The 21,782-nt window shown below is 41.4% G+C and overlaps 1 protein-coding gene across 1 annotated transcript in view; it reads left to right on the plus strand.

Annotated features, from left to right (window-relative positions):
* The window catches only part of Gapvd1 (GTPase activating protein and VPS9 domains 1), a 105,692-nt gene that overhangs the window by 73,112 nt on the left and 10,798 nt on the right, over positions 1–21,782 (plus strand). The window contains 10 exon segments of the mRNA XM_017796194.2: positions 257–262; positions 549–626; positions 743–1,113; positions 4,125–4,212; positions 5,133–5,213; positions 9,624–9,746; positions 12,237–12,366; positions 14,576–14,685; positions 14,950–15,109; positions 17,736–17,923. Coding sequence (XP_017651683.1) covers positions 257–262; positions 549–626; positions 743–1,113; positions 4,125–4,212; positions 5,133–5,213; positions 9,624–9,746; positions 12,237–12,366; positions 14,576–14,685; positions 14,950–15,109; positions 17,736–17,923 — 1,335 coding nt within the window.

Raw genomic sequence — 21,782 nt, forward strand, 5'->3', positions numbered from 1 at the left:
TTCAAGGCCAGCCTGGTCTACATAGTGAGTTCTAGGCCAGCTGGGGTTACAAGGAGACCCTGTCTCAAAAAGACAAAAAAAAATTTTTTTTTTAATTTTATGTGTATGAGTGCCATGCCTGTATGTATATAAATGCACCTGTCCCCTGCAATGCCCATGGAGGACAGAAAAGGGCATTGGATCCCTGGAACTGGAGTTACAAACTGTTGTTAACCGCCATGTGGGTGCTGGAATGAACCTGGGTCCTCTGCACAAGCAGCCAGTACTCTTTGCGTTAACCATAATAGCATTTGCCCATTAGAGGTTATAAGCATATGGATGTTAGCCCCTTTAAATGTAGCAAAAATCCAAGTATAAAGATTAAAATGTGAAGTAAATTTGAGGTAATAATTTGATGTTTATTAGTTTCATTTATTTCTGGTATGCTTCTCAAGTTCTAATTGAAGAAAAGAAGAAAAAGTGGCTGAGTACCAGAGCCCTCTTCAGTGTGGGCAAGCTCTCTCTGTTTGCATTCTGTCTTGGTCTCATGGGTTGCTTTCTTGTTATAGGTGCCCACCAGCTGACGTCTCCACCCTCTCAGTCAGAGTCTCTGTTGGCCATGTTTGATCCACTGTCTTCACATGAAGGTAAGCTAGTAGAATCAACTGTAGACTCTTGTCATAAGCAGAAGCAAGAAATCAAACCTTTAATGTGTTTGTTGGATTAGTTGTCTTAGCTGTAAAGCTCCTTTTCTGTATTTCAGGGGCCTCTGCTGTGGTAAGGCCAAAGGTCCACTACGCTAGACCCTCCCATCCACCACCAGATCCCCCAATCCTGGAAGGAGCAGTGGGAGGAAATGAGGCCAAGTTGCCCAATTTTGGTTCTCATGTGTTAACGCCAGCTGAAATGGAGGCATTCAAGCAAAGGCACTCTTACCCTGAGAGACTGGTTCGCAGCAGGAGTTCTGATATAGTATCTTCTGTCCGGCGGCCCATGAGTGATCCCAGCTGGAACCGAAGACCAGGGAATGACGAGCGAGAACTCCCTCCAGGTGCAGCCATTGGTGCTACTTCTTTGGTGGCTGCACCTCACTCATCATCTTCATCCCCTAGTAAGGACTCTTCAAGAGGAGAGGTAAGGGACCCAAGCCATGTAGAATTTGCTCATTGTGGTCAGCTCAGTGTTCTGTCTACAGGTTCTCATGATGTCTGAAAACATGGACTGTGTGAACTCAAGATTAAGAATGACTGTAGTCATGATTAAAGATGATCCATCAGTCTAGTATAACCACCACTGTAATCCATAGGAAACCATAGAACTTGGTTTTGTAATAATACTGTAATAATAATTTAGAACTCATAGTATCCTTTTGAGATGGTTAAATGAAGTATATTATTTATTTGAAAGCCATAGTTAGAGAAAGTTGAAAAGACAACACTTACTCAGAGTAAATTGCAGTCCTGATGCTTCTCCTCCCTCTCTGTGTTAAGTTTCCTACTAATAATTACATTTTTCTTTATATTATTCCACACCCATCAATATCCAAAATTGAACACTCACACACCATTGCCCCTGAATTCTCATTCCCAGTCATATTTCTCTAGTTTTCTGTATAACATTATTATTATTATTTTCTTTTTGGTTGATTGGCTTTTTTTTGTTGTTGTCATGTTTTGAGATAGGATCTCACTATATAGCCCTACCTGGCCTGGATCTCACTGTGTAGACTTGGCTTATCTCAAACATGTAAGCTGTCTGCTTCTGCCTTCTGAGTGCTGGGATTATAATCATATGCCATCATGCATAGTTCTTAAGCATTGTTTACAGTAGCAGGACCCTGCTCAGAGCCACATTGCTTTCGTTGTCATGCATTTTTAGCCTTTCCCTCTAGAATGACTTTGCAGTTTTCCCAGCCAGTTCTTTTTTATAATGTCCCCCAGTTTGGGTTTGTTCGATGTTTTCTCATATTAAATTCAGGTTGTTGGTCTTTGGCTGGACTACCACTGAAGCAGTTCTGCTGTCTTCATCATGTCTTGTCAGTCATACACAGTTCCAATTTGCCCACCACATGGTGTTCATTAGGAGCTTTGAATGAAGGTGCTGTCAGCTGTATTTTACCACTGGAAAGTTACTCTTTTTCTGTTCCTTAGTTACAGTCTTCTGGTTTTCTCCTTTAGTCAGTTTGTTACTGTTGCTCGTTGTCCCTGATGTGGCTAGTAATATTTCATTTATTTATTTTTCAATTTTTAAAAATATTTTATTATTTTTATTTTATGTGTATGAGTGTATTGCCTGCATGTATGTAAGTGTACCCGTGTCATGCAATGCCTTGGAGGTCAGAAGAGGGCTTCAGATTCCCTTGGAACTGGAGTTAAGAACGGTTTGTAGCCACCATGTGGGTGCTTGGAATCAAACCTGGGTCCTCTGCAAGAGCAGTCAGTGCTCTTTTTTTTTTTTTTTTGGTTTCTTTGAGACAGGGTCTTCCTGTAGCCCCAGCTGTCCTGGAATTCACTATGTAGACCAGACTGGCCTTGAACTCACAGAGATCCACCTGCCTCTGCCTCCAGAGTGCTGGGACTAAAGGCGTGTGCCACCACGCTCAGCCCTATAATCCATTTTTCATCCCTACCACTTTTTCCTAGCACATAGGCCCTCATCTTTCTGCTTGAGCCTATTCTCCATTCACATGAGTGCCTTTAATACCCTTTAATTGGAATAGAGACTTTTATTTATTTATTTATTTTATTTATTTATTATTTGTATGAGTATATTGCCTGCATGTCTGTAAGTGCACCTGTGTCATGCAGTACCCAAAGAGGTCAGAAGAAGGCATCAGATTCCCTGGAACTGGAATTGCAGATGATTATTAGCCACCATGTCGATGCTGGGAATTGAACCTTGGTCCTCTGTAAGAGCAGCCAGTGTTCTTAACTGTTGAGCCATCTCTTCAGCCCTAGAGACAGTTTAAGAAGGTGAAAGCACTCTGAGAGTGTAACTTTTTTATTTTATGTGTATGAGTGTATTGCCTGCGTGTATGTGAGTGCACCCATGTTGTGCAGTGCCACAGAGGTCAGAAGAAGGCATCAGATTCCCCTGGTACTGGAGTTAAGGACAGTTTATAGCTGCCATGTGGATGCTGGGAATTGAACCTGGGTCCTCTGCAAGAGCAGTCAGTGCTCTTGACTGCTGAGTCATCTCTCCAGCCCCCAACCCCCCCCAAGAATGTATTTTTAATTCTAGATGCATAATGAAAAAAATGGAAATGAAGAGATTTTTTTCTGAGGGTTAGCGATTACTATATAATTGGTGATCAAAGCCTGGCTTTTGAAATCAGCTCTAGGTTTAAGGGTCATCTGTGCCACATGAAGGCATGTAACTCGGGGAAAATAACCTCATTTAGTTTCATATAACTCACCTATAAAAAAATCATAAGAGGGGTTGGAGAGATGGCTCAGTGTTTAATAGCACTGACTGCTCTTGCAGAGGACCCTGGTTCAATTACAAGTACCACATGGTGGCTAACAACTGTCCATAACTCCAGTTCCAGGGAATCTGATGCTGTCTTCTGGCCTCTGCAGGCATTGTACAGCATGGGTATACCTACATACATGCAAGCAAAACACTGACATGCATAAAATAAAAATAAATTTTTGGGTGACGTTTTTGAGACAGGGTCTCCCTATAGCTCCAGCTAGCTTGTAACTCGCTTATGTAGACCAAGTTGGCCTTGAACTCAGAGAGATCCACCTGCCTCAGCCTCCCAAGCACTGGAATTAAAGGTATGCACCACCACACCTGACTGAGTTTTCTGGTTTACCAGCAGTAATAAGATGATGCCTACCTTTAAACAGATTAGTCTGCTGCCTGAAGGGCATGTAGACTTCCACATTCCAGGGGATGCCTGTATGGCAGAAGGAGGAGTTTTTGTGCTGGCAGTAGGGCTTAGTGCAGAGTGCTTGTCTAGCATTTATGAAGCCCTGGGTTCTGTCCCCAGCACTACTCACCTCCCCTGCGCCCCCTCCAAAAAGGTTTGTTTTAAAGCAAATAGATCTGGATTTTAATATTTCACAGACTCACTTCAATCCTTTTCATAGCAATTTATCCTGCTGTTCAACTCCAAATAAAACATCAAATTTTTTCTACAGACTGAAGAGCGCAAAGATAGTGATGATGAGAAATCAGATAGGAACAGACCTTGGTGGAGAAAACGCTTTGTTTCAGCCATGCCTAAAGGTAATTTTATCAAATTTTAGAATGTTGCTCTGTAAGAAACAAAGCCCCAAATCTCCTGGAGAGCAGTCTTGCCGCTCCTCTATGAGGTTTCTTTCTCTAGCTGCTTTCAGAGTGTAGAAATGGTCTTGCTGAGAATACTCTGGCAGAGCTTTAGAAATGTTCTTGTTCTTTGTAGGAAGTGGTAGCAGTTTCATAAATGGAAATCATGCTGGTCACTGTTGTTTAAATATCATTGAAGTTAAACATAGCAGACTTTGGGCATGTAATTGCTATTACTAATTGCAGAAAAAAATGTGTTACTGTTGTTAATTTAATGTTGAATATTCATCTATGTTCCTCGAATGAATTTAAACTTTTTATGTCTATGTGCATTGAAAATGTGCATACCTTACATATTAGCAAGTGTCTATTTTGGAAGGTAGTTGTATAAAATTGTTTGCTTTTTTAGTAAAGAGCCTAACATCGTTTGAGTTGGCAAAAGCTTCTCTTCCTGAAAGAGGAGATCACCTGAAACTGAAGGCCCTCCTCCATAGGCTTTTCCTCAGGCTGTGGCATTCACATCTCCTCAGGCTGAGGAGAGCTGCTTCCATGCCACACTCAAGCCCACTTACTGGGAGGAGTGATGAGGCAGGAACTTTGAATGTGTCCTTTTCGAGGAGAGTTTAAGAGACAATAGTTTTGATTTAGTCCCCATGGATCCTCATTAAATCATTCTTTCTATGGCAGATGACCATGGCAGATTCTGAAAGCTTCTTTAAGAATCTTTGGTGCTATTTTAAGAATGATTATCAGTTGATGCTTGGGATTTCTTAGCTTTAAAATTTTCGACGTCCTTGCACTTAGAAATGTTGGCACACCAGTTAACTTCCAAGTAGTGCAGTATGTTATATGTCACACTACTGACTTTATTTAATTTCCAGCTCCTATACCATTTAGAAAGAAAGAAAAACAAGAAAAAGACAAAGATGATCTGGGTCCTGACAGATTCTCAACACTCACAGGTTTGTAGACCCATGGACTTCCTGGCTCCTTCATTCCCAGAGCACATATTTCATAACACTTTTTCTTGGGTGCCATAAGCGTTGCCTTTTTAGAAGAGTTGTGTCTATGTGTGTACGGTGGGGAGTATGTTCTTCATGGCTCTGTGGTTTCCCAGTAGTGGCCACAGTGAGTCTTGATGTGCTCTCCTACAGACCACCACCACCATCATCATCCTCATTCTCATAACCTGTTTCTAACAATGTCAGGCACCTGATCCTGAGCCTGCCTGGCAGCTTGCCACCTAAGGGGACGAGTCCACCTGCCTGTTGGAGAGTCTGGTGCTGGTTCTAGTGCTGTGCATGTCATTTTTTTGGATCATTGGTTGAATAGTTTTCTCTAACATTGATTGTAGGATACTAAATTATTTTCATCTATAGTTTGCTCTAGTTTATTCAGGACCACAATGAAATGCTGTTTTATCTAACATTTCCTTTTTAATTTTCATGATTAAAGTATTTGTTTAAACAATATCCAAGTGCCAACCATTGTAGTAAAAGTTTAAAACTTCACTAATTTCTTACAGCTTGTACCATTATAACTGCTGTCTGACCCATGGAAAAGCTTGTAGGGATTAGGCTCTTTTCTTACTCAACATTTGCATTTCTGCAGCTGCTTCTTTGGCACATTATGATGAGCACCTAAAAAGCAAAGCATGCAAGCTAGTGTGAACGACCAATCTTGAGTTTGATAGCTGTGTATTGTTTCCTAGATCTGAGAAAATCTAGAAGGAAGTTCATTTCTTACCTTTTTCTTGTCTTGATTTTAAAGTATTCTATCCTTCCATCCTACTAAGTTATAATGAAGCTTTTTAATTTAAAAATGAAGTCGAGTTCAAAAGAACATGGTCTCTCGGCACAGTACACGTAGCATCCCATTTTGATGCATGTTCTAAAGCCTAGTTGTACCAGGGAGCTGGAGAGATGACTCAGCAGTTAAGTGCACTGCCTGCTTGTGCAAGGACCTGGGTTTGGTTCTTAGCACCCATGTGGCAGCTAACAACTATCAGTATCTCCAATTCCAGGGGATCCCTTGTCCTCTTCTTGCCTCCATGGGCATTGAGCAACATGGGTGTACTTACATACAGGCAAAACACTTATACACATAAATAAATCCATGTTAAATTTACCTCCACGTCCTAGCTTTATTTGATACAGCAACTTCCCTGTAATAAAGGGTTCTGAGCAGCAGGAGATACGTGACAAGTCATGGTTTCCTGCTTCGAGAGCAGCCAAGCCTGTCCTATTCAGTCAACAGATACTGACCATCTGACTCATGCAAGGCACTGTGCTAAGTATCATGTGTATTAAATCAAATCACATATGACCACTGTTTGTTGGGACCTTCCAGTGTAGTTGAGAAGAGATAGAAAGATGTTGTCTTTTTGGCAGGGTATCCATGTCTCCTTTCCTATTCCTGATTCCTACTGTCAGAAGTACACCAGTGTATATATACAAGCTGAATTACACTGTGCAATAGCTTTGTATTTAAATTTTTAAATTGGTGACTTTGAAGAAAGGGTAAGTTATTGGGTGTTCTGGCAATGTGTTTTTCATGTGCTGAGACTGCAAGCTGAGTAAAATTTTTCTTTTCATTGGGTATGATTCAAGAAGTTTAGCTTCTCTGTTGCAGAACTTTCTAGTCAGTCTAATCAATTGGAAGTTATCATGAATTTAAGATGTTACCAACTGACATTCTTTATCAGCCTGGCTGTAATCCTGCCACTCTAACAACTATTTTTTTAAAAAAATATTTATTTTTATTTTATGTGTATGAGTGTATTGCCAGCATGTATGTAAGTGCACCTGTGTAATGCAATGCCTGAGGAGGTCAGAAGGAGGCAATGGATGCCCTGGAATTGGAGTTACAGTTGTTAACCACCATGGGAGTGTTTGGGATTTGAACCCAGGTTTTCTGCAAGAACAGCTAGTACTTTTAACTGCTGAACCATCTCTCCAGGCCCAATAACTTTTTTTTTTAATGGTCTATTCCACTCTTTCGGTATTTGTACTTGGTGACTTTTCCATGATTTAATCAGATTATATATGTAACTTTGTATTAATCTTTTACCATGCTATTTTATAAACTGCCAGTTTCTAGTAGACAACAGTTGGCTTTTGAATGATTTTTATTGACTATGAAAAAGTTTGATTCTGCCAGGCGTGGTAGTACACACCTTAATCCCAGTACTTGGGAGGCAGAGGCAGGTGGATCTCTGAGTTTGAGGCCAGCCTGGTCTCCATAGCGAATCCAGGCTAGCTGTGGCTACAGGGAGGATTCCCCTCCCCTCAAAGAAACAAAAATAATTTGATTCTGCTACAGTGTAACTATTCTTTTTCTAGTGAATATTGAAATTGTTTCCAACTGTTTTTATTATAAAATAGTGTTCATACCTTTGTATCTCTAGGTTTTGTTGTTAACAGTACTGGGGATTGAACCCAGGGGCTTACTATGTTAGATAGGACTCTACTGCTAACCATACCCCAGTCCTGCAGAGCAGCTTTTGCTTTCATTATTTTCCTGGGATAAAATATTTAACAATTATGTTAATAGAGGTAATAAGCAATGTTGTAGTTTGAGTGACTGCATTTAGCCAAATTATATTTCTCCCCTTTCACAGTCTTCTGAAAAGCTATAACCAAAAAATACTGCTTCTCTTAAGTAGGATTCTGTAATGATTACATTTTGAAAAAGTTCAAAATTGATTATGAATTTCCTATTATGATGCCAAATACTGTTATAGCAGATATTAAATTACTTTGGAAGTCACATGTGGTGGCCTAGGCCTGTAATCTCAGCACTCACAAAGCTGAGGCAGGATGATTGCCACAAGTTCCAGACCAACATAGGCTACAAAGTAAGACCCTCTCTTCAAAAAGAAAGTTTGTAAATGTCAATCATCTATAAAATTTAAGTTAGTTTACAGAAGCATGAATACCAAATATCTGTGTTACGGAGATAGGAGCCTGTGAGCATGATTCTTTAGTCTTCCCCGCCTTGATTCCCTCTGCTATAAAAACAGGTGGTGTTAGTTCTTCATTATATGGTTGTTTGCTAAGTGAATGTCCACGTTAGGTGCTCACCACAGTTCCCTGGCATGTGGTTAGTGTTTAATAAATGTTAGATGTTGCTCTCATCCATACCTACCTACATACATGCACAGTCCAGTGATTTTGATGTGATTATAGAATTTTTTTATAAATGGAATTCCACCAGAATATAGATGGTTTGGTTAATGTTGGCCTAGCTCTATCTCATGAGTTTGTGTTTCACTGTGGAACTTTATTTTAGCCTAAAGATCCCTTGGTGTGTATCTGGTGCTGGACTTCAAACTCAGGTCCTTGTACATGCTAAGCAAGTGCTGTATCACTGCACTATATCCCTAGCTTGTTTTTTTTCAGATAGGGTCTCACTGTGTAGCTCAGGCTGACCTTGAACTCACTGTCCTGCTTTCACTTCCCAAGTGCTAGAATTATAGACATGTGCCACCATGCCCAGCCAACACATTTTTGATGTTTGATTTGATTGTCAAAGTAACAGTCCTGTCAGTGAACAAAGCTGCATTTGTGATGTGATAAGTTTTTCCTCTGTGCATCCAGGTACCATCCCAGCAACCTAGAAAGCCTAGATTTTCTAGCAGTGCCCGATCATTACATGCACAAAAGTGCTCTATCCTTACAGCTGTACTTTCATGGGGAGATCTAGCGTGATAGACTATGAAGTTCTGTAGCTTTCAAATATGATATAGAGAGATTCACAAAGAATAGAGAAAGGTGTTTTTCAATGTGAAAAATTTGTGTAAGTCTAAGTTTGAATAATTCCTTTTCTTCTTCAGCATGGAGATGTCTGATTTAATTAAGTCAGTATATATAAGTTTGTTGTTGGGGCTGACTTGGTGGTACATGCCTCAAGTCCCAGCACTCGGGAGACTTAGGCAGAAGAAAAGTTGAAGGTAGACCCGAACTACATAATGAGTTCAAGGTCAGCCTGGATTACATAGCAAGACTCTCACTTGCTCTCTCCCCTCAAAAAACAAAAAAGCATTCTTGGAAATTATGTTAACATGAATTGATAATAATAGTAGTTTGGATAAGTGCTTTAGAAACCCTTCTGCACTGAAGAACTTTGAGACAGTCATGCAGAATTCCAGTAATGCTGAGGTGCAGTGACTCTTCCTGGTTTCCTGGTTTGGGAAGGTTCTTTGACCTAGCAGTGGGATGAGCAGGCAGCTGCATGGTGCCTCATAACACTGAGATATGTGCTCTTTTTAAGTTTTACTTCCTAATCAGCCTTTGGGATATTACTGGTGTCATACTAACAGCAGAGTTGGAACAAACCCAGGGAGCTAATTCTCTCTTTCCTTTTTCCTGCAGATGAGCCCAGTCCTAGGCTCAGTGCACAAGCTCAGGTTGCTGAAGATATTCTGGACAAGTACCGGAATGCCATTAAACGGACCAGCCCCAGTGAAGGAGCAATGGCAAACGATGAAAGTGCAGGTGATAATCATGCAGATCTGAATAGTAACATTGTATCATAGTGATGAAGATGATTTAAGCTTAAGTAGCCTTTAACATATACTAGTGAGAAGAATCAGTATACTATTTGAAAATTACAGATTTTGCAAGCAAATTAGATTAAGATGTCCCTTTCTGCACTCTCCCACTAAGCCAGATTTTCAGATGCCTTAGGGTTATCAGATGCCATAGAATCATCATCCTATGAGCCTAATGTGACAGCCCAGAGGAACTGTGTTCATGCTTTAGTGAGAGGAAGTTCCTTTTTACATCTAGACAAGTGTGACTTGATTTGGTTATGAACTTTTAGTAGAGCTGTGGCAGTAGACTCTTAGGCCAAGGCATGCATTGTTGTTTGGTCCTTCTTTTTTAAATTCTGCTTTCTTTACAGTGGAATACTGATTAGCAGTCATAAAAATAGGGTGGAGGGCCTGGAGAGATAGCCTCAGCAGTTAAGAGCATTTGTTGCTTTTGCAGAGAACCTGGGTTCCCAGTACCCACATGGTAGCTAATGACTAACAACCATCTGTAACTCCAGTTCCAGGGAATTTGATGCCCTCTTCTGGCCTCCATGGACATTGTATGTACATGGTGTACCTACATACATACAGGCAGAACAGTCATGCATAAAATAAAAATAAATAAAAATATGATAGATTTCTCAAGACAAAGGAAAGCAAAAGCATATAAAAGCATCAGTAGTGTGCTAAACCTGTTTGTGGTGTGGTAGTAAGACAGGATTTCCCTGTGTAGCTCAGGCTGCCCTTGAACTTGGGATCCTCCTGCATACCAAGGGCTAGGATTATAGGCATGTATAATCTGATCTTTTTTTTCTAGAAAGCTTTTAAATGACAGAAACTTGACAGCATAGTGCAGTACAGGTTAACAGACCCTCTACTTAGACTTTCTGGCTACTAACATTTTGTCACAATTGTCTCTCTACATAATTTTTTTTCTGAAGCATTTGAAATTGTCTTCTAATTTTAAGGATACAGTCATATACAATATCTTTATTACATTCAGAAACTTTTTATTTTGACTTAAAATTTTTTTTGAGACAATGTCTCATGTAGGCCAGGCTGGCCCCAAAGTCACTGTGTAGTTGAAGATGACCTTAAACTTTTGATCCTTTTGCCTCTACCTCAGGTGCTGTGATTATAAGCATGAACCACCCCACTAATTTCATGTGGTGCTGGGGATGGAACCATGGCTTCCTGTATACCAAGCAAGCACTCTACCAACTGAGCCACATCCCCAGACCCCCTTTTGACTTTATATATGTATATATTATCTAGTCTTAATTGACTAAAAAACATAACAGTTGTGGAACCACAGATCTGGCCTTGCTGTGTTTTTGAGCTAGTCCTTGGCTCAGTCTTAGGCTCTGGTGAGGATAATCTGGAGACCCTAATATGGGTCCATTCCAGCTATTGACTAAATAGTGGAGTTAGAGCAAGGAAATTTCTGTCTCTAAAATATGGGTATTTAAGCTGGGTGTGGTTGGGCACACCTGTAGTCCCAGCACTTGGGAGGCAGAGAGGCAGGTGGATCTCTGGGTTCAAGGCCAGTCTGGTCTACATAATGAGTTCCAGGACAGCTGGGGCTATAGGGAGACCCTGTCTCAATTAATTAATTAATTAATTGTATTGTGTAAAATGCTTTTTGAAGTATCTTTTAGTTCTGTGGTTCAGTGATGCTGAGTATGGATTGTTAATTTTAAGTTATTTCAAACTTTGACTATTTTGGATTAGGATAAGAGGTAAACCACTCTCTTTTTCTAACATATGCAATCTTGATACACTGTCATTGCTGTTGACAACTTGTTTGAGTGTCTGAAGTTTGTTTTTTTCCTCCTAATTTCCCCCCCCAAACAACTCTTAAAAAATATTTTATTTAATATTTTTTATGTGTATGAGTGTTTTGTCTGCATGTATGTAAGTATACCCATGTTGTGCAAAGCCCAAGGAGACCTGAAGGGGGCATCAAATCCCCTGGAACTGGAGTTATGGATGGTTATTAGCTGTCATGTGGGTGCTGGAAATTGAACCTGGGTCTTCTACAAGAGCAGCCAGTGCTCATAACCACTGAACCAACTCTCCAGCCCCCCCAACAACTCTTTTTTTTTTTGAGGGGGGGTGTCTATTTAAGATAGGGTCTCCCTATAGCCCCAACTGACCTGGAACTCACTATGTAGACCAGGCTGGCCTTGAACTCACAAAGATCCACCTGCCTCTGCCTCCCAAGTGCTGGGATTAAAGGTGTGCGCCATCACGCCTGGCTAAGAAATCTGAGCTAGTTGTGATCAATTAGTTGTAAGTGCCACTGCACTTGGATGAACCCCAACAACTCTTATTAATAGACAACACTGACATGGTTAAGTTGTTCTGAATTCCTACTATACACCTACTGTGAGTACCAGAAATGTCCACATTAACCAAGCTTATCCTTTTCTTGGGGATGGGTCCTGTTCAGAGGTGATGGGCGATGGTGAAAGTGCACATGACTCTCCTCGTGATGAAGCATTGCAGAACATCTCAGCTGATGACCTCCCAGACTCTGCAAGCCAAGCAGCCCATCCTCAGGATTCTGCTTTCTCTTACAGGTATTTTTTTTATAGGATGTATGAATTTGGGGTTTGGACTTTTCCTTCACCATTGCAATTAATTCAAGTAAAAAATGATTCGTTAAGTCACTTAAGAAATGTGTAAAGCAGGGGTGGGAGATGACTCAGTCTATGAAGTACTTGCCACACAAGCAGGAGGACCTGAATTCAGTCCCCAGTGCCTACTTAAAAAAGCCAGGCATGGTAGTGTGCACTTGTAATTGTAGTACTAGGGGAACAGCGAGATACAGTGGATCCCTAGGACTCTCTGTCCAGCAACCCAAGCCTCCTCAGGGGAACTGTAAGCCAATAACAGATCCTATCTCAAAAAGCAAGATTGATGGCATCTCTTGAGGAATGGTGCCTGAAGTTGTCCTCTGGCCTTTACACACATGCACACATATGGACACTCACAGGAACATGCACACGTGCACACACACGTACACAAATGTATAATGCAGAGAGAGAATGAAATGCTGTTTAATAAAATTACTGCAGTTGTGGATATCATATCAAAACCATTAATTTGTAGATTTAAAAAATTACAAATATGCCTCCGGAAGCTACACAAATAAATGAAATAAGGTATAATGGCACCGCCTATGTAAAGCCATCCATCCACCTGTGGGGAGCACAGTAGGGAGGACCCAGGTAATCAGGAATGTTCTGCAGTGGAATCAGCCAGGAGTAATAAGCCATTCTATGCAGCTGGAGCCTGGGTCACCCTCTCCATTCCCTGGCAGACCTCTGTTCCCAGCAGGGTTTGAGAAAGAAAATGACTTTGAGATCCTGACATTTTACATTTGTTAGGTAAGGAAATGCTCCCTCAGACAAGAAGTACCTGCTTCAAAGCATCAGTTAATCTTTAGTATACTTACAAACTTTCCTTTCTCATCTCTCCATTTTAAACTTTTTATTCTGGAAATTTTCAAATAGGCACAAAATTGAAAGCATATACTGGTGTACCCATTATCGAAGTTCAGTTAGTTACTAATATATAACATTTCTTACTTATCTAATCCACTTATTTTAAAGCAAACTCTAAGCATCATTTTACTTACAAGTATTTTGAAACTTCCTAACATTGTTTTTTCTACAGTTAAATTAGGGGGGCAGTAGCAGCCAGAGGTTTTATTTAGTTATGACTTTCCTAAATCATGTGACTTTACCATAATATAGTTTATTAAATTATTGGCAAAAAAATGGGTGAATATTTTATTTGATTAATTTGATTTCTAAATTATTTTGTACGAAGAATTTGATAAGGACAAGACTCAGAGGTAATTATGAGATGGATGAATGGTGGCCTGTGGAAGAGGCACACTCTAGCCTTTACCTAAGGCATGTTCCATTTCTCTGTTCTTTAAATGGCCCCACAGGTCCAGAAAGGTCCATAGGCACTAGCAAGTAAGTATGCAGATCTCCATGGTTCATCAGGTAGGAAGAGCTGCATTGCTGTAGTGGCTGAAGAGACCTTGCCACCAGATAGGAGTAGGTGGGTTAGGAGTTGGAAGTCATGGAATCTAATTAAGCTCAACACAAAACTCACAAGCAGTAGAGTATAGGAAGGTCTTCTTGTCAAGGGACAGGCTTGTTTGTGGCAGGATCAGCATTTCTTTCTGTTTGTTTGGGGTTTTTGTGAGACAGGCTCTCCCTGTAGTCCCAGCTGACCTGGAATGTGCTATATATAGGCCAGGGTGGCCTCAATCTTACAGAGATCTGCCTGGCTCTGCCTCCCAAGTGCTGGGATTAAAGGTGTGTGCCACCATTCCCAGCTCAGGACCAGCATTTCCAAAGAGATGGGGTAGAGGGCGTTAAGTTTGGGTCATGGACATACTCTGTCTTGGTTCTTGGCATCTGTCATAGACATTAGCATGTTATGGAAAGTGAGAAAGATTTGTTTGATTCTGTTGACCCTACTGAGCTGTCTTTGCCTAGAATATTCTTGTAACCCTCTCTTCCAGTAACTAGAGGCCTGATCTTCTCAGTGAGGGTGTCAGTCAGTTAAAACTGATCTTTTCTTCAAATGACCATTTGAAACATTTGAATTCTGAGGTAACATTAATTAATATAATAAATGTGTATAAAATGTGACCATTTATGGTTGAGGATATGCGTAGTTTGCTTGGGGCCATGGTTCTAGATGCAGCAGCCACAAAAAAGAATGTTACCATTTCTGTATAAATAATATTCTGTACTTATTCTTCAGAGATGCGAAAAAGAAACTGAGGCTTGCTTTGTGCTCCGCTGACTCTGTTGCCTTCCCAGTGTTAACCCATTCAACAAGGAACGGATTGCCAGACCATACAGACCCAGAAGGCAAGTTGCTCCAGGATAGCTTTCCCTCTCTTGTGCCTACAACTTGAACCATATGAAGCTGCTGTCATTCACCTGTCAGCTGTACAGAAATTCCTTATGATTCAATGTTATATACTTTGTGTAGGGTATTTTAAAGAATTCTGATTTTACGTATTTTCTAAATGAGAGTGGCAGTACTGCTTGGATCTGATTGATGTACCAAATGCTGAAAGGCTCTGTAAGCCCTAATAGAATTCTTGTTTGTTTGGTTTTTTTTAAATTTAGACAATGAAATTGTATGCTTCTTAAAAGTTCAGATAGCTGAGGCAATTAATTTACAAGATAAGAACTTAATGGCTCAACTTCAAGAAACAATGCGCTGTGTGTGCCGCTTTGACAATAGGACCTGCAGGAAGCTGCTGGCTTCCATTGCTGAAGACTATAGGTAACGTTCCCAGCCTGTTCCCAGCCTGCCCACTTGTACCGTACTATAAACTGTCAGTGTTCATTGTTACTGGTTTTGTTTTTTATTTTTCTTTTGATTGGTCTTTGTTGAAGAAATGAATCTAGTCTTACTACAAAGTGCATGACTACGTTTGCTTGAATCGAGATTTTGTTTGTTTGTTTTTGTTTTTTGTCTTTTTGAGATGGTCTCCCTGCAGAATACTTGGCTATTCTTTTTTTTTTTTTGGTATTTTTGAGACATGGTCTCCCTGTAGCCTCAACTGTCCTGGAACTCACTATGTAGACCAGGCTGGCCTTGAACTCACAGAGATCTGCCTGCCTCTGCCTCCTAAGTGCTGGGACTACAGGCATGCGCCACCACGCCCGGGTTTTTGTTTTGTTTTGTTTTGTTTTGAAATTATGTTTTTTATTTTATGAATGTTTTGCCTGCATGTATGTAAATGCACCTATGTTGTGCAAAGCCTGTGGAGGTGAGAAGAGGATGTTGGATCCCTTGGAGCTGGAGTTACGGAAAGTTGTTAGCTGCCATGTGGATGCTGGGAATCAACCCAGGTCCTCTAGAAGAGCAGCCAGTGCTCTTAACCACTGAGCATATTTCCAGCCCTGAACACATGCTATTCTTGCAGAGTCCCTGGGTTAGGGTTCAGTTCCCAGCACCCATTTTGTGGCTTACAGCCACCTGTAACTCTAGTTCTAGGGGATCTGACAACCTCTTCTGACCTCAAGTACCAGGCATACATGTGGTGCACATACATACATGCAGTCGAACACACACATGAAAAATGCATAAACAAATCTTAAAAAAAATAAGTGCAGTTTACTTCAGCTTTGCACGAAACCAGGTAAAGCAGGGGGCTGGGGAGATGGCTCACTGAGTAAGTATTTGCTCTGCAAGCATGAGGACCTGAGTTCAGATCCCCAGAACCCATAAAAGCTGGGCATAGTGGCATGCATCTGTGAATCCATGGGGGTGGAGGTTGGGTGCCAGATACAGGCTGATCCCAGCCTAGTGGAAACTGTAAATTCCAGGTTCAGTGAGAGACCAAGGTTCAAAAAAATAGGAAGATGATGTTGTCAAGATGGCTCAGCAGATAAGTCATTTGCCATGCAAGCCTAATGACTGGAATTCAGTCCCCAGAACCCACATAAGAGTGGAAGGGGAGAATTGACTCCACGGAAGTTGTCCTCTGACCTCCAAATGCATGCTGTGACATAACTGCATCTGCACTCGTGCACATACAATAATAATAAAAAGGGAAGCCAGGCATGGTGGTGCATGTCTTTAATCTCAGCACTCAGGAGGCATTGACAGGTGGACCTCTGTGAGATCGAGGCCAGCCTGGTCTACATAGCAAGTTTCAGGCCAGCTGGGGCTACAGGGAGACTCTGTTTGAAAAAAACAAAAAGCAAAAAATAAAGAGAAATGTGGCTGGAGAGATGGCTCAGTGGTTAAAAGTGTATACTTCTCTTTCAGACGACCCAAGTTCTATTCCCAGCATCCACATCAGGTGGCAAGCAACAACCTGTAATTCCGGTTCCAGGAGATCCAGTGTCCCTGCCTTCCATGGGCACCAGTACTCATGTATATAGACACACACACACATACACACACACACACACACACACACACGACTAAAAATAAATTTTTAAGCCGGTATGCTGATGTACACTTTTAATGCTGCCACTTGGGAGGCAGAGGCAGGTAAATATCTGAGAGTTCGAGATCAGCCTGGTCTACATGGTGAGTTCCAGGCCAGCTGGGGCTACAGGGAGACCCTGTCTCAAAAAGATGAAACAAAATTAAAATAATTTTTTAAAAAAATATTTTTTAGCTGGGCATGGTGGTACATGCCTTTAATCCCAGCACTTTGGAGGCAGAGGCAGGCGGATCTCTGAATTTGAGGCTAGCCTGCTCTACATAGATGGTTCCAGGCCAGCTGGAGCTACAGGGAGACACTGTCTCAAAAATACCCTCCCCCCAATTTTATTTTATTTGTATATGGATATTTTGCCTGCATGTATGTAAGTGTACCATGTACATGCATTGCCCCTCAGAGGCCAGGAGAGGGTGTTGGATCCCCTGGATCTGTGCCTTAGGAATTGTTACTACTTTTTGGCTGCCAGTCCTTTGCCAGTAGTTATGGGGGAAATGTAATTGTGGCAATTAGATAATATGGAGGCTCCAAGCCTTAGAGAATGAACACACTGTTATTTGTTATATTATAAACAAATAATTGGTGGAGGTTATTTAATGGTCCAGTATATATAATCTGTATTTTGTTGTTATTTTTTAGTCTTCTGTAGCAGCTAATTTTCTGTCAAGTATGGGATGCTACTAGCATGGAGACTGTGTTTCCATATAAAAGTGTGCCTGCGAAGGGACTTGTGACATTTAGTGAGTACACCAGAAATATACACAAGGATTCTCTTTCTTGAACTGGCAGCATAAAGAGTTCCCAAGATACTTGTCTGTAGCCTGGCATGCCAATTTGTAAAACCAGTCTACGAAGTAATGTTTTCTTAAAATTAAGACTCTTAGTTGCTGAAGAAAGTATTTTATATATATATATGATGGCCTGTAGAACTTTTTTTTTTCCCCCTTTTAGGAAAAGAGCCCCATATATTGCTTATCTCACCCGCTGTCGACAAGGACTACAGACCACACAGGCTCACTTGGAAAGGCTCTTGCAAAGAGTTTTGCGGGACAAAGAGGTGGCCAATCGGTATTTTACCACTGTCTGTGTGAGGTTACTGCTTGAGAGCAAAGAAAAGAAGATCAGGGAGTTCATTCAAGGTAACTAAATATCCTTAAATGAAGCATCTCTTCAATCCTGTATGATTGGGAAATCTGTTTTGCTATGCTGATTTATGGAAGTGCCTGCATGCCTTAGAACAGTTATGCCTATTTTTTTCTTTTTTGGGGAGGGGTCTTTTTTGAGACAGGGTCTCCCTGTAACCCCAGCTGTCCTGTAATGCACTAGGTAGACCAGGCTGGCCGTGAACTCACAAAGATCCACCTGCCTCTGCCTCCCAAGTGCTGGGATTAAAGGCGTGCACCACCATGCCCAGTTTATTTTCTATTTTTAAAAAAGATTAAGCCAGGTGTGGTGGCACACACCTTTAGTCCCAGCACTCAGGAGACATTTGACATCTCGTTTCTGTGAGTTCAAGGCCAGCTGGGTTTACAGGGAGACCCTGTCTCAAAAAGACCAAAAAAAAAAAAAAAAAAAAATTTTTAGTATTTGTATGTATGTGTGTGTAGTGCATGTATGTGCAGTAGGTACATGTGTCTTTGGAAGCCAACAGAGGATGTCAGGTCCCCTAGAGCTGTAGGTATAGGCAGTTGTGAACTGTCTGATATGGGTGCTGGGAACTAAGTTCCAGTCCTCTGGAAGAGCAGCAAGCCACTTTTAACTACTGAGCCATCTCTCTAGCTCTTTTTAAAATTTATTTTTTTTTATTACTTTTTTTATTTATTTATTTTGGAGGGTGTGGGCATGCCAGGGTATGTGCATGGAAGTCTAAGACAACTTGGAGGAATTTAAGGGTTCTCTCCTTCCACTATATGAATACATTGAATCAACATGGGTCTTCAGATTTGGTAGCAAGTCCCTTTACCCACTGAGCCATCTCCCAAGCCAAAGTTTCTGTGCTCTTGGAGTGGGATTGCTGTTCTGAAAGGCGGGGGAATGTTTTAGATAGAGCCTAGTCAACATTCTTAGCTGAGACCCTCAAAGAGCTCCCGAGAGCCATGACCTGAAGCATCTTTGTACCACACTGGGCTACCAGAAGTACAGCAAGAGTCATCAGCATGCTCCAGATGGGGTCACTGTGTAAATTCAGGGCTGCCACCTGCAAGGGACCTCATAAAGATCTTACAGGCTTTTCAGTGGTGGGCGACAGCTGCTCCGTCATGCTCTGAACTTTGGAGGGAAAGCAGATTCTCGTCCTCTGGGGACACCAGCTTTTCAGCTTTTCATTGATCTGCTCCCTAACACTGTTCCATTCTGTAGACATGGTATCCAGCTTGGGGTCAGTATAGAAAGCCACCCCTTCTGTCTTGTGCCTCTGTTATGGAAAGTGAAAACTGAAGATTGGAAGACCTCCATGTACTGGGTGATCTAGCACTCAGAAGGGGAGGGTGACCACAAATCTTCACAGCTTTCCCCTGAGGATCTGGTTCTTGCCTAGCACCATTTTTCAGGTCACAGTGGAGGACACTGTCACACTGGATGGAGTCCTGATTCACTATAGCCAGGTTCTGAGGCATATTTGAGGCTATTGGTCCTTTAAAAATGCAAACCGGGGCTGGAGAGATAGTGCAGCCATTAAGAATACTGACTATTCTTGCAGAAGACCCAGGTTTGAATCCCAGCACCCACATGGCAGCTAACAACTATCCATAATTCTAGTTCTAGGGGATCCGACGGCCTCTTCTGTCCTCCAAGGGCATTGCATGACACAGGTGCACTTACCTACATGCAAGCAATACATGCATACACATAAAAAATAAAATATTTTTTTAAAAAATGCAAACCACTGGCAAAGGAGAAAGGCCAGGCCTACCAGGGCTACATAGTGAGGCCCTGTCTTAAAAAAAAAAAAAAAAATCCATAAAGGAGAAAGCTGGAATAATGTGGGGGGAGGATCTTCACTTTTATGGATTCTTTTTTTGGGGGAGGGGAGCATATTTTCATGTTACATATATGAGTATTTTGCTGGCATGTATGTAAGTGCACTGTGTGTATACAATGCCCAAGGAATCCAGAAGAGGTTGTTGAATCTCCTGGAACTGGAGTTACGGAAGGTTGTTAGCTGCCATGTAAGTGCTGGATACTGAACCCAGGTGCTCTGCCAGAGCAGCCAGTGCTCTGAACCACTGAGCCATCTCTCCAGACCCTCTTTCAGGTTACTTTATTTTTATTTTTAAGATTTATTTTTTTAATTTTTTTATTTAAAGGAAGCACCAGGCCAGCTGGGCCAGTGGCCACCAGCATGGCTTTTTAATTTTTTTTAAGATTTTTTTTAAAAATTCATTTTTATTTTGTGTATGAGTATATTGCCTGCATGTGTGTAAGTGCACCTATGTTGTGCAATGCCTGTGGAGGTCAGAAGAGGGTGTTGGAATCCCTGGAACTAGAGTTATGGACAGTTGTTAGTTGCAATGTGAGTACTGGGATTCAAGCTTGGGTCTTCTGCAAGAGCAGCCAGTGCTCTTAACTGAGGAGCCAGCTCTCCAGTCCCCCTTTTAGGATTTTTAATAAACTTTGAAGCTGATGTTGTGGCCATATACATATAATACAGCACTTGGGAGGCTGAAACAGGAGGATTATGAGTTTAGGCCAGCCTTGGCTATAAAGCAAGACCCTGTCTCAAAGGAAAAACAAATAAAAAAGCTCAAAACACGGACATGATGGTACAGCCCAGTAATCCACCTGACCAGGAGGCTCAGGCAGGAAGAGCACAAGTTCAAACCTGGCTATAGAGTCAAATTTAAGACTGAGGCAGGGGCTTAGGAGTTCAAGGCATGCCCAGGCTATATTCAGAGCCTGCCTGAACTATGGAGTGATTTCAAGGCCATCTTGGGCATTTTAGTGAGATCCTGTCTCATGATTGAAAGCAAAACCAGATGAAGGCATAGCTCACTGATAGCTATATCCTAGCATATGTGAGGCCTAAGTTCAATACCCAGTGCTGCAAAAACAAAAATTAAACTTTGATATCAAATCTCTAAATTGCATTTTTTATCTCAGATTGAATATCTATAGTTTATTTTTAAAATTGAAGAAAATGAGCCAGATGTAGTACCTTTAATCTCAGCACTCAGGAGGCAGAGACAGAGGCAGAGGCAGGGAGATCTCTGTGAGATCAAGGCCTCCCTGGGATGCATAGCAAGTTCCAGGCCACCTAGGGCTACCAGGAGACCCTATCTCAAAACACCAAAACAAAACCAGAACTGGGGGTAGAGAGATGGCTTAGCAGTTAAGAGCACTTGCTGTTCCTAGAACCCATGTAGTGGCACTAACAACCGTCCTTAACTCCAGTTCCAGGGGATCTGACACCCTTTTCTGTCCTCTTCCTCATTGCACACATGTGGTACACTTACATCATACATGCTTGAAAAACACTCCTACACTTTTTTTTTTTTTTTTTTTTTTGGTCTTTTTGAGACAGGGTCTCCCTGTAGCCCCAGCTGTCCTGGAACTCAGTGCTGGGATTAAAGGCATGTGCCACCATGCCTGGCACATAATTTTTTTTAAAGCTGCATTTATTTTTATAACAAACCCCTTGTATTTAAATGTTTACATATTTCTTATTTTTCCCTGCATTTGATGATTTGGTAGCAAATGCTAAAGTAAATTGCATCCAAACATTTTTGTCTTTAAAGGTTATGGTGTTTGTCTCATTAGTGATTGAAATGATTTCTAGGGTCTCAGTGGAAGAGCATTTCTGCTCTTGCAGAGGACCCGGTTCAGTTCCCAGCACCCACATGGCAGCTAACAACTGACTGTAACTCCAGTTCCAGGGGATTCAACGCCCTCTTCTGGCCTCCTCGGGCCTTGCACTGCACAAGTGCACTTGTACATGCAGGCAATACACTCATACACTTAAAATGATAAAATATCTTTTAAAAGAATGATTTTTATAGATTT

This window comes from Nannospalax galili, unplaced genomic scaffold, assembly GCF_000622305.1.
Source record: "Nannospalax galili isolate Female #2095 unplaced genomic scaffold, S.galili_v1.0 scaffold290, whole genome shotgun sequence".
Classification (NCBI taxonomy): domain Eukaryota; kingdom Metazoa; phylum Chordata; class Mammalia; order Rodentia; family Spalacidae; genus Nannospalax; species Nannospalax galili.